The sequence below is a fragment of the Saccopteryx bilineata genome, chromosome 3 (assembly GCF_036850765.1).
Source record: "Saccopteryx bilineata isolate mSacBil1 chromosome 3, mSacBil1_pri_phased_curated, whole genome shotgun sequence".
NCBI classification, from domain to species: Eukaryota; Metazoa; Chordata; class Mammalia; order Chiroptera; family Emballonuridae; genus Saccopteryx; species Saccopteryx bilineata.
The window spans coordinates 87,284,094-87,298,609 of NC_089492.1; the positions used below are offsets into that span (position 1 = coordinate 87,284,094).

The window sequence follows — 14,516 nt, forward strand, 5'->3', positions numbered from 1 at the left end:
TGTCAAAAGCCCCCTTTCCCTAGGAAGTCCCTCCCAGCTCCCACTCAAAGGGTCTGCAGGAAAACACAGGTCAGATAATGACATTCCTCTCCTTGAAAACTCTTCAGAGTTCCCTTTGCCCGCAGAACCAGGCCCACGCTCTCTGCTGGGCTTCGCAGGTCTCCGCTCCCGGCCCCCGTCGCCTTCCTAGATGGCCGTTCCTTCCTTCACGCCTTCGCCCCGACCCAGACCGTGGCCTCGGCCTGGAATGCTTCCCCACTCCCCACCCTCCAGGTCCTGCTTCCTCCCAAGCCCAGCGGGGAGGCTGCTGTTCTGTGGCGGGCCTCCCGGTGCCTAGTCAGACGGCACTGCTGTGCCGTGTGTGCACTGCTGTGCCGTGTGTGCCCATCTCTGCCCACGGCCGAGCACCTGCGGCAGCGCTGCCCTGAGCGCTCACTCGGCTGCAGAGCTGCGGGCGAGAGAGAGCTGCAGCAGGTCGGGGTCCGGCTAGTGAGCCTGTTACTCTACAGACCCGTCTGTCTCCTCCTCGTGAGCGTGGCCTGTGCCACCTGGGTCTGTCTTGTAGGAATGGAGGAATGGCCCGCCATAACTCTAAAGATAGTGTGGGTGGGCACGTGTGAGCATGTGTGGGGACGGAGGCGGCAGAGTTCAGACCTGACATTATTGAGCAGCTGCTCTGTACCCATATGGTCCTAAATTATTTTTATGCATGACTTTATTTAATCCTAACAATACCCATTGTTAGGACCGCCCCCCCTTTTTTTCAGATGAAGAAACCAAAGCTCAGGAATTGAATAAATCTCCCAAGTTAGACTTACCAGGCGGTGGCACAGTGGGTAAAGCGTCGGACTGGGATGCTGAAGACCCAGGTTCGAGACCCCAAGGTCACCAGCTTGAGCACAGGCTGATCTGGTTTGAGCAAAAGCTCACCAGCTTGAGCCCAAGGTTGCTGGCTCAAGCAAGGGGTTACTCGGTCTGCTGAAGGCCCGTGGTCAAGGCACGTATGAAAGAGCAATCAATGAACAACTAAGGTGTCGCAACATGCAAGGAGAAACTAATGATTGATGCTTCTCATCTCTTCATTCCTGTCTGTCCCTGTCTATCCCTCTCTCTGACTCTCTCTCTGTCTCTGTAAAAGAAAAAAAAATTTTTTTCCCAAGTTAATACAAGAGGGGCAAGGGCAGGTCTCCAACCCAGTGGTCTGACCCCAAAGCCCAAGCTCTAAGGGCCCCACGGAGCCTCTCAGAAGACTTCTGGGCCACGGGTGCGGGATGGGAGAGGCACCTAGGTCTGAGCCTCTCTTCAGAGGGTATTTTCATGGGAGACATTTTTTTAGTTCAAAAACTAGGTTCATTATCTCTGCCTACCTTCCCCTCCTTTTCTCTGCTCACCTTGAGGCGGGCACTGTGATTCCCACCAGACATGTCTGAGAAGAGAACCCTGACTCTGGAGCCCAGTCCCTCAGAGGTCTCTACACCGAGAGGTGGGCAGTGTCACGCCCACGGGGAGAGGAGCTGGGGGGCTGCAGCCCTGGGGGGGCAGGCGGGGCTGCTGTCAGGATCAGGCCCTTTCCCTCCCGCCCTCCCTCCTTGGACCCCCGCCCCCCGCCCCACCAGACCTTTCCCCGCCCTCCTGTCTGAGGGCTGCTCACTCAGGATGGGTCTCTGCTAGTTCCTCAGAAGCCAGGCGGACGTGGAGCAGGACACTGCTGCCCACAGGCTGTGCAAGGAACAGGGGTGGCTGGGATTTTTGTCCTTGGGCTGACATTCTTGACTGGGCCAGTTCTAGCTTTTGGTTTTTTTCCACTTGAAACCTGAGTCCCTTCTGTCACCTTTCTCATTCCTGTGGTACTGGTCACCATGAGACCTCTGCAGTCATATCTTCAGTGGAAGGAGTGGACAAGGTTCAGCTACCTCGGGTCACCACGTTCCCTGAGCTGGAAACTGAGGCCCAGGTGGAGGATCCACCAGGTTGGGCAGTCCAGAGCATCAGGGAGTGAGGACAGAATCCTGGTTCCCTGAACCCACTGACTGTAGCCCTTTAGGTCAGAGCCTGGCTCTTCCAAAAGGGGACAGTCACTCCGTGGCGCTCAGAAGAGTGCCAGGTACAGAGGGGGACTTAGAGAATTGTGCCTTGGAGGTCAGGCATTAAGTGCTGTCCATACCGAACTTCAAAGCTTTGTCTACATCTGGGCTGCAATTTCTGATTCTACTTTTTATAGTTCGGACACGGATCTTTACGTTTCCATCAGGTCCAGGGCCCAAGTGCTTTCCTGGGGAGGTGCCACCCATTGCGCTCACCTGACGTAAGAGATGGTTATTTGTCCGTATGCAGCTGTGGCCACCTCCAAGTTGGGCATGTACCTAGGAGATCCTGCACTTCATTTTTATTTTTATTTTATTTTTAGAGAGAGATAGAGAGAGAAGCAGGAAGGGAGAGAGATAAGAAGCATCAACTCGCAGTTGTAGCACTTGAATTGTTCATTGATTGTTTCTCATATGTGCTTTGACCCGGGAGCTCAAGTCAAGCCATTGACCCTTTGCTCAAGCCAATGACCTTGGGATCAAGCCAGCGACCTGGGGCTTTAAGCCAGCCACCTTTGGGTTCAAGCCAGTGACCACTGGGTCATGTCAATGATCTGACACTAAAGCCGGTGACCCTGCGCTTGAGCTGGATGAGCCCATGCTCAAGCTGGTGACCTTGGGGATTTCAACCTGGGACCTCAGCATCCCAGGTCAACGCTCTGTCCACTGTGCCACCACCAGTCAGGAAGATCCTGCACTTTAGACCCTGAGGACCTGAGAGGACCTGGGTCGCCTTGGCAGGCTGTGACGTGGGCCCAGGTTTCCTTTCTGTGCTACTGGCACCCCCCAGGGCATGGGGTAGTGTGGGCACTCTTGCCTGCTGAGAAGTTGTGGTGGGTGGGGTGGGGGACAGTCTTGCTCAGAAGGCCCTTTGCCATAGAGGTGGCCACTGAACCTCAGGTTATCTGTACTTTCAGGCAGCTCCAGACCAACTCTGTAGCCTGCTGGAGAGTGATCACTTTGGGGAAACTGAAGCAGACATTACCACTTTGACAGCTGAAGGTGAGAAATAGGACTGGGATCTTAATAAAAGTGAATCTGAACTGTACAGCCCAGTCATTCTCAAACCTATTTGAACATCACAATCACCTAAGAGTTAAGGAAAAAACAAACAGCTCCTTGTGGCCTGATCCCTACAAGATAAATTCATCAGGGGCCTGAGGTAGGGCTGTGGAATTTATCATTTTAATCAGTTCCCAGGTGATTCTGAGCTGTGTCCGAGACTGAGAACAAGAGCTGTAGCTAAATAACGCTTGTCTACATGTAATTTGCACGGAGAGTCTACACTCGGGTTAGCCTCAGGTAGCAGGAGGCTGTGGGCCGGCAACCTTGTTGCCTCAAAGCCTGGCCTCCAGCTTCCCTGTTTTATTCAGCTGTGGGAGGTCTGTCCTTCCTGGAACATTCCTGCTGGGCTTTCCTGGAAGCAGCCGCTTACCCCTCCCTTGTCTCTTTCCCAGCCCACAGGGGCAAGGAGTGGGGTGTTGGGACCTGCGGAGTAGACTCTTCCACCACCTTGCTTGGGAGAAATGCTATGTCTCAGGGACATCCTGGCTGCTTGTCACTACCATGGGGCCAAGTCCTCATCCCTGTAGTCGGCAGGCAGGGGGTGGTCCCCTGGCTTGTGAGGAAAGTTCTCTTCAGACAGGGAACCCGAGCAGCTGGAGGTGGTAAGCGTGAGACCAGGCGAGGGCTGGGCTGGAACCCCTGTTTGACTGGGAGGGCTGCTAGGCGCTGCTCTGCCTCTGGGGCCTGGGAGAGGCTGGGGCCGGGCTGCTTTCCAGACAGAGGGCAGGTCCTCTCCGTTCCTGAGCTGGGATTTCTTGCTCAACCAAAGGGAGTTGGCACTGCATCCTGCCTTGTCCCCTGGTGATATCTTGAGGGAGCTTCTGTAGAGGAGAACTTGGTGGCCTTTTAGAAGTAGACGCAGCCTTTACCCCTGAATTTTTTTTTTTTTTTTTGTATTTTTCTGAAGCTGGAAATGGGGAGAGACAGTTAGACAGACTCCCACATGCGCCCGACCGGGATCCACCCAGCACACCCACCAGGGACGATGCTCTGTCCCTCTGGGGTGTCGCTCTGTTGCGACCAGAGCCACTCTAGCGCCTGGGGCAGAGGCCAAGGAGCCATCCCCAGTGCCCGGGCCATCTTTGCTCCAATGGAGCCTCAGCTGTGGGAGGGGAAGAGAGAGACAGAGAGGAAGGAGACGGGGAGGGGTGGAGAAGCAGATGGGCGCTTCTCCTGTGTGCCCTGGCCGGGAATCGAACCCGGGACTTCCGCACGCCAGGCCGATGCTCTACCACTGAGCCAACCAGCCAGGGCCCTTTACCCCTGATTTTATCACTGATAGCTCTGGCCATCCAGCTCCATATCTGTCAGGGTAAAAGTGGGCCACCATTGTCTCAGCAAAAAATTGATAATGGATCCCGGTTGGGTGCATGCGGGAGTCTGTCTGACTGTCTCTCCCCGTTTCCAGCTTCAGAAAAATACAAAAAAAAATAATTGATAAAACTGGATGAAGTCACACTGTCTGTGGTGAGACCCTTGTCACATAGAGAGTGAAGTTCGGCTGAGGGTGAGAGCCGATGGCTGACCCCAGAGGTTTAAGGGGGGCTGGGAGGAGGATTGCAGCAGTCCAGCCAGCAGCCACAGGACAACAAAGTGGCTGAGAGGGTCGGAGGTTTGGCTTGGTGAAGTGAGAACGGGGGACAGGGACTTCAGGCAGGTAGAGACAGGCCCGCCCTGAAAGAACACTGGAGAGGGGGTTCCTGGGAGGTGCCCTTGAGGGACGCTCAGGGTCACAACGCTGGACATTCCTAATGAGCTGCTGGGGCATCCCGCAGAGTGATGGGTTTCTGAAGAAGAGAGAAACTGAGGGAGAAACAGTGCCAGATCCTCCCTTGGTAAATACCACCGTCCCTGAGACCCTAAGGTCAAAGCCACAGGTGAAGCCAGCTTTGGGGATTTCCTTGTCATTCTTCATAATAAACTCTGGCCACAGGCACGTGGCCTTGACACTTGGAAACTTTGAAGTGTCCAAAGAGGCCAAGTGTCCTTTGGTGCAGTGTCGGATTTTACTATAGAATGCTCTGTTTCGCTCCTGATAGACTTTCTGAGAAGTGTTTAAGAAGCGTGTGATTTGTGTGTACTGACTTCTCTCTGCTCCTCCCTCCCAGAGGTCCTGGATGTTCACAAGGTGCGGCCTTTAGACCCTTGAGCACTGTATGCACCACGACCCAGAAAGCAGCTGCTGCCTCTGGACAGCGTCCCAGGCCCTTCTCCACGCCGGGCATGGGCAACCGTGACATTGTCCCCCCAGGTAAGGGGCCTCAAGGGAGGGTGTGGGCTGGGATCTTCTTTGGACGTTCCTGAGGACAAAGCTCTACCTGGGAGATCAGGGGTGAGATTCAAATAATTTCACAACCAGTTCTCCGCCCTAATGACCATTTTAAGTATAAAAAGATGGTATACTGAAAGGTAGTTTATTATTTCATGCATTTAATACTTAAATGAGAGCAATGAAAGATTGTTATAACAAACTATATTATGTTATGAGTTTTAAAATATTAATGAAAAAATATTAAATATACCTGACAAAAAACAATAAACCTGTTATTTAAAATATTTCCATATTGCTTCTTGATTGGCATCCTCACTTGAAAATTTTTTTCATCTATGGACGGAATGAACATTATTAGGGGTGCTTAGAACACGCTGTTGCGCAGATGAACATTAAAAGAGCAAGGAATGTAAATTTGTGATTTCCACATTGGGCGGCTGCCCAGGTGCCCACCTTAGAGAAAACCCTGATAACAAGTGCCATTTTAACAACCGGTTCACCAAACTCAACAAAAACTTAGGTATTGGTTCTGCCAAACCGGTGCAAACCAGCTGAATCCCACCCCTGTGGGAGGTGTGGCCCAGTGGCCTTCCATCGGACCCAGCTCTGCTTGGGCTGACACTGGCCCTCATTCGGCTTGCTGTCTGGGGCTCCCTGTCCTGGGGAAGAGCTCAGAATGTTTTAGGGACTCAGCCTGAGCTTGGCCTGCTCTGAGAGCCTGCCCCATTCTGTGGTGGGGGAATGAGGATGGTCAGAGGATGTGGGCTGGGGCCGCAGGGAGGGCTGTGTCCCCACGTCCTCAGCTGACAGGCAGGAGGGTGGGAACTGCATGTGGGCACAGTGTCAGGGGACAGGGCTCCAGGCCTGGCACTGCCTCTGGGAGCAGCTGTGTGAGTCTCAGTTTACCCTGGAGAGCGAGGGGGCCGATGGGTCCTGCCTCGGATGGGGTGGGTACCGGTGAGGGGGAGGTCTGCTGTTCCCTGGAGAGGCTGGGGCAGAGGCCAGGTGAGCACGGGAAGGGATGCAGGGACCCCGACGGCCCGAGCGGTTCGGGAAGACCCCATTCTGTCAGCACAGAGCACCCTGGGCTTGGATATTCCTGTGGAAACAGCCACTTAATTTAGTACTACCTCAGATCCTGCAGATGTTAGCTTCTTACAGGGGAGTGGGAGGTGCTGAAGGCTTAAGAAAAATCTAGACGTCTAGAAACAGAATGAACATGTGGTCATATAGGCCCCTGGTCCTGTCAACACTAACACTCTTATTTTACTGATCTGGGAACCGGACTCATAGAAGGTAACTTATTTCCCCAAGGTCACACAGGGGACAGAAACAGGATGGGAACCCAGACTCTGACTCCTGGTGTAGGGGTCTCCCACCTTGGGGGTGGGCCTGCCGGGTTTTCTCCTTCCTGATGGTCGGTTAGGGTCTGTGCCTGGTCCCCAGGTGTGTGGGGGGCGCTGAGCCACGAAGGTGCAAACCCTGATGCGCCAGCTGAGCTTCGGGGCTCGGGATGACTAAGGCTGCCGCAGGGCAGGCAGGAGAGGCCAGGAGGGAAGAGCGTGAGCTGGAGGTGTGCCCGGAGGTATGCCTGGTGCTGTGGGGCCCTGAGGGGACTCAGGCCTCTTAGAGGAGCGGGAGTGTAGCTGAGTCTCCCCTCCTGTATATCTGACTGTATATATACTGTCTCTCCCCTGGGAGGGCCTGCTTGTCCCCGCCCGCAGGGGGGCTCACAGCCCCCACTCTGTCATTGCTCATTGCCCCCCCATCAGACTCCCATTCCCCTGGAGGACTGAGTCACCCTTCCCCGTGCTGTATCACTGGGGGCTGTGAGGGCTGCGTCCCTGACAGAGAAGCTCTTACTAAGTATGTGCGGTGGGTGGATGGTGCCCTCTGAGAGCCAGGACTTTAGGGGAGAAGAGGAAGGATCTCTGTAGGACCCCGATGAGGTACTCGGGCCTCCCAGGACAGGGGCTGAGCAGGTAATGATCTCTCCGCTCTGCTACCCAGGGTGAGAGGGGGTCAGAGCCAAAGACACATGTTAAGGGGCTCCTGCATGAGAGAGATGATTGAAAGCATGACCATGAAGGGGAGGCCCAGTGAGAGCAGCTGGTGGGAGACGTGCAGTGGACAGAGGTGGGGACCAGAGCTGTTGGGGGAAGGGAGACCATGAAGGTATGGTGGCAGTGGTGGGTTTGAGCAGAGCTGGGAAGGAGAAGGCAGACCGCATGAGGAGAGAGGGAGCAGCCAGGCCAGGAGGTGGGAAGAGCGGGGTCATGGGCTTTGGGAGGTTCCCAGTGCCTGGTGGCTGGGCTTGGGGTGGCAGGCCCCCAGCTGAGGGCCAGGCTCTGGTTTGGGGGGATGCGCCGCAGAGACCCTGAGGGGCAGTGTGCTCGGGCAGTCTGTTCCCCAGAGGACTCTAAGATGTCATTTTCCTTGCGATTCTGTCCATAGCCAAGGGTCTGGCTCCAGTGGCCGTGTACTGTGGGAGCGTCCCTCGGACCAGCTCGGGGCCCCGTGCACTCCTAGAAGGAAGCCACAACTCCAGCCTGCAGACTGATGGAGAAGGTGAGATTGGAGGACCCGGCCCGGTGTCTCAGCCACACCAAGGGCCCTGGGCGGCCTCCCTGGGGTCTCTGGGCAGAGAATGGGGGGTTCCACCCAGCAGCTGCCCGGCCAGGGCTGGTGACCACAGAGCAGGGTGTGGGCCTCCTCCTGGAGGAGGGGGTGCCTGTGCTTGGATGCCTGGCGTGGCCTCCAGCTCCCAGCAGCTGTGACTTTCACTGAGGTCCCTGCTGAAAATGCCCTTTGGTTGTAGGTGGGCCTTTCAATTCTGTGCCTCAGAGGTCAGAGGTGTACAGAGGGGGACCCTCAGAACAGGGAATGGGGGAACTCAGCATGCGCCTGGCTCTCCTGGAAACCAGAGAAACCCTAGGAAGACAAGGGCCTGGACTGATGTGTGGCGTCCAGCCCGGGGGTGGGGCAGTGGCACCCGTGTCATGCCAGCGGCCAGGGCGGGGATTTTCAGGACACCACTCAGCTTCGACTTTCTGCTTTAGCTTCTGACCGTGGATGGCTTTCTCTGCAGAGCCCCAGTTCCAGGGTTTCAGATCATCTGAGCCGGTTACTTGTCCTCTTTCAGGCCAGTCCCCTTGTGGGCCTTGGCTGGCACCTAGTCCAGCTTTCCTTGGGTCTGGTGCCAGCACCAAGCCAGCATCGGTGGCCTGGGCATCAGGGTCTCACAGTTTACACCAAGGTGCTCCAAGAAGAGCTATGTGTGGGACGGAGATTCTGAAAGCTGGTCTGTTTGCCACACCCCCTCCTCACTCCCCACCCCCACCCTGTGGTCCAGGATCCATCAGGGCCTGGTGTGAACACTTCACTTCATGAAGGTTTTCCAGACCCTCCCCTCCCCTCCCTCCTCCCCCCTCTCCCTCCTCCGCCTCCACGTGCACCACCCCTCCCCTCCCTCCTTCCCCCTCTCCCTCCTCCGCCTCCACGTGCACCACCCCTCCCCTCCCTCCTCCCCCCTCTCCCTCCTCCGCCTCCACGTGCACCACCCCTCCCCTCCCTCCTCCCCTCTCTCCCTCCTCCACCTCCACGTGCACCAAGCATCTTGCTGCTATCTCTCTGTGGCTCATATCTTACCCTGTAATGCAGCCAGTTTGGAAACATATCTTATTTCTCTAATAGATTGAAAGCCTTTTAGTGATAAAGACTGTGGTTCGCGCAAGTAGAATATAAATTAGATGCAATTCTACATTGTGTTTTATTCCTAAACTGTCATAAGGGCTATGTTGGATGGGACCTTAGAATGAAATAATATGCACTCTAAGATGCTAAAGAAAAAAAAAAAAAACCCTGGGAAGTAACTAGGTAGCGATTCTGTTTTGGAATAATATTGTTAAAATGTTTTAATACCTAAGAAAGAAAAAGATTCAGAAGATTGTAAAAATCTCAAAAGGGTTTTTCTGTGGCTTGTCTGTGTGTTCTCATGGTAATATCAAAAATTATTTTCAAATCATTTGTTCTAGGTAACATTAGAAAAAGAACTTGCATTAAAAAACGAAGTCTCTGTATTTCCAACGGCCTGGGCAGTGCTTGGCACGTGCCGGGCACTGAGTGTTTATTGAAGGAGTAGTTGGATGGACTGGTGTCTGCCTACGAGGGTGATCTGTTCTGATTCCGAATGCCTCTTTTCCACCTGTGCTCAGTATACACCAGGTGCCCTGTAATCCTGAATGAGCTGGTTGGATCCTGGAGACTGGTGGGTGGTGGTCTCTGAGCAGAAGGCTTTCCCTGAGTGTCTCTGGCCTCTCGTCTGAGCTGTGATAGGGCTGCTGATCGCCTCCCACCCCTTTCACACTCTGTCTGCCTCACCATGCAGGCCTTGTTCAGGTTAGGTGCTTCCTGGACGCTGCTGAGTGAACGAATTGATCCAAGAGCGGCTGTGGCGTTGAGTGACTGGATCCACTGGGCAATTGGCTACTTCCAAGGAGGCAGCACCAAAGAGTTTGCTGGTGCCTCGTGCCACCCTGGGCTCTGTGTGCCGAGCCGCTCTTGCCTCTGTCTCCCTCAGCTTCCCTCCAGCCAATGCCCAGTATCCTGCTGGAGAAGCCGTCACAGCTCTTGATTGAACATGGGGACCCTGGCAGCTTCAAGCTGGATGCTCCCCTGAGGGGCTGGCAGTCCAGGAATGGCCGCCCCGGGAACCCTGGAGCCCCGTCTCAGGGGCCCCACTCCCTGACGCCTCTTCCCTCGCTGGAGTCAGAGGCCAGCAGTGCGGCCCGGGACACCATCCAGATCAAGGACAAGCTCAAGAAGAGGAGGCTGTCAGAGGGCTTAGCAGCTTCTCCCCAAGGTGAGCCTTGGGCCCAGCCACCAGCCTTTCACCCGCCCTGGGCCAGCTTTGGAATTACCCCTTACTCTCTGAGCTCCTGGGAGTAACTGATTCTCCATTCCCACACCATACAGCCTCTCTGGATCCTGGGGGAGGCCCCAAAGGAGTTCCCCTGAGGAGTGCCATCCCCTGGGCCACCTCCCGGAGGTTGCTGAGGGTGCCCAGGCCGATGCCTCCCATCCAGAGCATCCCCACCACCCCTGAGGCCAGTGGAACCAAGGAGACGCGCCTAGACCATCCTGGGAGCAGTCAGGGGCTCCAGGCAGGGACACCCAGTGTCCAGGAGGTAAGGAGACTCTGCTACTCTGAGTCTGGCCTCTCTGTCCTTCTTCCCATCCTTCATCCAGCAGTATTCCCGAGCCCCAAGCTTCTCCAGAGGTGACTCAGGCGCTGCCCTTGGGGGAAGGGGGGAACAGCATTGGGAGGGGCTTGAGGCTCCCATCTCGTCTTTCCTCACAGTGTCCCAAACTGTTCTGGCTGGCCTGGGAGCTCTGGGTGGCTGCCCCAGAGGTCCTGAGCTCCAGTTCAAGCACTGGCTGTGTGACCATCTGTCCTGCCCTTGGTGGCCCCCGGGCCTTCTCTTGTCCACCTGCTCCAGAGTTCCTCATTTTCTGACCCTGTCCACTTAAGGCAAAGGAGTGTTGCAGCGGGGAAAGAATGCTGGATGAGGTGCTTGGGCTCTGGTTTCTACTCTGCTCCTCGTAGGCTGTGTGATCTTGGCCAACTCACTTCCCTCTCTGGGCCCCAGTGTGCACATCTATAAAAAGAGAGGCTTGGACCAGATGCTTTTGAAGATCCTTTCTAGCTCTAGTGTTGTAGGATTTTCCTGCAATAAAAACAGAAAAACAAATAATAATGAGAAAAGGGGTTGGAGCAGGGATGAGGGAACTCTCTACCAGCCTTGTCACCTGGAGTGGTGAGGAACCAATGAGCTTTCCGGGGTCCCAGGGTGTGTGGCTGGAAGACAAACCAGAGGACACATCCCCGTACCACTGCCCAGGTGGCTCCTGGTAGAAGGGACTGCCCTGCGTGAGGGGCCGAGGAGGTGAGCGTCGGGGTGTGTGTGTGTGTGTGTGTGTGTGTGTGTGTGTTTCTGTGGACCAGAACCTCCCCCCACTCCTGCTCCCAGGTGTGTGTGTGTTTCTGTGGACCAGAACCTCCCCCCACTCCTGCTCCCAGGTGCAGATCTCCCGGCAATACCTGCACTGCAGTGACCAGAAGATGTACAAGTCCCTGGCGGGCATTGTGATTCCACCCATCCCAAAGGCTGGGGTGCCTGCAGGGACCTCCTCCTGCACAACCAGTACCCTTCCCAGCCTCTTGCCTCTGGGCCAGGACGTCCTCATGGGCCTGGGCCCTCCCCCTACACGGTAAGCAGCCCTAAATCACACCTACATTGCAGTCCTCTCTCCTCTATCCCCCAGATCTGCTTGGGGTCTCCATGGCTGGACCTCCATGCCAGGGCAGAGCTCTGGGGGACTGGGCACATGAAAGGCAGGGTCCCCATCCATGAGCCACAAACCTGGGGAGGCTGCAGCATTGGGATCCTGTTCTCATCCTTGACTCCCCCCAGTGCCTCAGCCTCTATCTCTCTCCTGCCCCTTTCCTGGTGTGTGCAGTGACAAATAAAATACAGATCATTTTAAAGCTCTATTGAATTCATGATAGCTTTTTGTTATTATGTCTTCTCTTAATAAATGGATACTGAAAATACAGCATTGTCCTGTGTCTGAGGCAGCCAGCAGGGAGTAGTCCACAAAGCTCAAAAAGGCTCTTCATATCCAAAAATAGTTGGGATCCAATGGGGTAGAGGTTTCCTGTGTTGTGACGAACCTGGGTTTATGGGTGTAATCAGGACAGGAGATATTCTGCAGCTGGCCAGGCACATCCCTGTGGTGGTCAGTCTAGACTGATGTTGGAGCATGTGTGTGAGAGGAAGAGAGAGAGAGGAGAAGAGAGGGAGAGAGAGAGAGAGAGAGAGAGAGAGAGAGAGAGAAGCACCCACAGCTTGGCTTGCCCAGCATAGGTCACAGTTGAGTTCCTGATGTGACTTACTTTTCTCCCATTTCATTGGGGCCTGATGTCCCAAATTCTTCCATTTCTCTTAAGCTTTTCATCCTGTCTCCCATGCAGCCTCCCCTCTGTCCATTCACATGCCCCCGTCTTTCCCCAACCCTGTCGGAGTGTGGGAACCTGTCGGTGGACCTGCTCCTGGATTTGAGCTCTCTGCTTGAATCCCAAACAGTAGTCTAGACGCTCCACTGATCTCTCCTTCCTCGCCATGAGGTTCTGCCTCTTCCTTTCTGCTCAGACATCTGCCCCGTCCTCCCTTCTGAGAGGCTAGCATGACAGAATGACTGTGGATCCAGACTGGCGGCCTTTCCTTCCATCACTTTGCTTTTAACTTCTTTGTGTTGTTTAAACTGTTGATGCCCTTGAACTCTTCTCCTTCCTCACTCACGCTGCTTCTCAACCTTCCCGGCAGTCTCCTGGGTGCCCTTGTCCATTTATCTCTTAAATGAGGCCATTTCTGGAGCGCGTCCCAGGGCTCTGTCTCCCATCTCCTGGTCCTTCGCTGGGATCTTAGCTGTGTGGGTGACTTCCACAGCCCCTGCTCTGACTGAGGCCTCCCCAGAGCCTCGCTCCTCTTCTACCCCCTCTGCTGGGCAGGTCCAACATCAGAGGAGGGAGGGAGGATGTGCCACCCTCCCTGCAGCACCACGGAGCACCGCACGCCTCCCCAAACCACCTCCCTCCCACGACCTCCCCATGTCCGCCATGCTGCGGGCATTCTCATTCAGCTTCCCCTTTCCGCATCATCTCCGACTCTGGCTCCTGTGGCCTCCTGTCCCTGACGAACTGCCACGTCCCATCGGGTCTTTCTCAGACAAGAAGAAATCAAAAGTTCCCACCCCACCCTTGACCCTGCCTTTCCTCAGTTTGCACTTACTGCTCTCCTGTGGCATCCCCCACACCCCCAGAGCTCTTACCCTGCCTTCTTGCAGCCCGTTGGCCCCACAGTCTAATCTCTGTTTCCACCCCCACCCCATACACCTCTTCTCTGCACTTCACTTTTATTGACTTCCTGGTGCCAGCAGCTTCAAGCTGAGTCTCCTTGGTCTGACCTTCAAGGGTCCACACTCTGTCTCCTGTGCTGCTCTTCAGGAACCTTCCCACCATTCCAGACCCCTGTGGGCATGCTGGGCACTGAATGGCACCTCCCTTCCTCCATCCCTGGAGCCCCAGTATGAGCCCTTCACCCTTGCCCCCTCCCCCATCCAGTCCCTACTGTTCTTCAAGCTGCAGTCCCACCTGTGCCCTCACTCTAAGATCTTCCCTGTTTCCCTTGGGGAGGCAAGGAGGGACATATCTTCTCTGCACCGTCCTCACACAGTGTGGCCCATGGGTTGCACCACACCCTTTTGTTGATTTGTTCAACTCTTATTTAAATCTCATTCTATTCTTTAACTTGGAGCACTAGATGGCTGGGCCATAATCTCAAAATCTCTGTGGCTCCCGTACTGCCAAGCTTGGTACCTGGACAGATAGCCACATAATATCTGCCCGTTTGCTGTCTGGTTGTGACATAGATCTCTCTTCATTGGCTCTGTGAGTTTTTCTAGCAAATGGGTAAGAGGAGTCTTCGTTACCACTTCTCTCATCCATGCATCCGTCCATTTACTCATTTACTCACTTTAAAGCTATTAAATACCTATTATGTGCCAGGCACTGTGCCAGATGCTGTGGAAACAAAGCCAAATCAGACAAGTATGTGTGTTCTAGTTGCTCATTAGAGAGATTTTCAAGTAAACAATTGACTCAAAGTCCAGTGAATTAAGTGCTAAGATGGAAGGCTGCTTGTTATTCTGGGGAGTCCAGTGGAAAACGATCTCAATAAGGTTGGGAAGACTTCTTGGAGGAGGTGAGGCCTGAGCTGAGTTTTGAAGGCTGTGGAAGAGTTTTCAAGATGGAGGAGGGTGAGAGGTGTGAAGGAGGAACGACCAAGGCATTTAAGGAGCTGCAAGATCCCCCTGACATCCACAGTCTCCTGGGATAGGCGTCCCTGGGATCTGGGCAGGCCCTGAAGTGGGTTCTCCTCCTGCCTGTGCTCTGGCCACCCCACCTGGGTCATTCGACTGAGTGAATCCTCTAAGGCCAGAACGTTGGATGTTGCGTCCCAGTTCTCTTGTTGTGG

General features: G+C 54.8%; 1 protein-coding gene across 3 annotated transcripts in view; it reads left to right on the plus strand.

Annotated features, from left to right (window-relative positions):
- Positions 1 to 14,516, plus strand: part of TOGARAM2 (TOG array regulator of axonemal microtubules 2) — a 54,066-nt gene that overhangs the window by 3,358 nt on the left and 36,192 nt on the right. For all 3 annotated transcript variants that reach the window (XR_010730265.1, XR_010730264.1, XM_066266811.1), the window contains exons 3-9: positions 3,002 to 3,086; positions 3,542 to 3,751; positions 5,258 to 5,400; positions 7,876 to 7,989; positions 10,001 to 10,282; positions 10,396 to 10,607; positions 11,501 to 11,691. Coding sequence is in view for 1 of the 3 variants with exons in the window: in XM_066266811.1 (XP_066122908.1) it covers positions 5,373 to 5,400; positions 7,876 to 7,989; positions 10,001 to 10,282; positions 10,396 to 10,607; positions 11,501 to 11,691 (827 nt within the window). In the remaining 2 variants the exon portion in view is untranslated. The remainder of the gene's footprint in view (positions 1 to 3,001; positions 3,087 to 3,541; positions 3,752 to 5,257; positions 5,401 to 7,875; positions 7,990 to 10,000; positions 10,283 to 10,395; positions 10,608 to 11,500; positions 11,692 to 14,516) is intronic.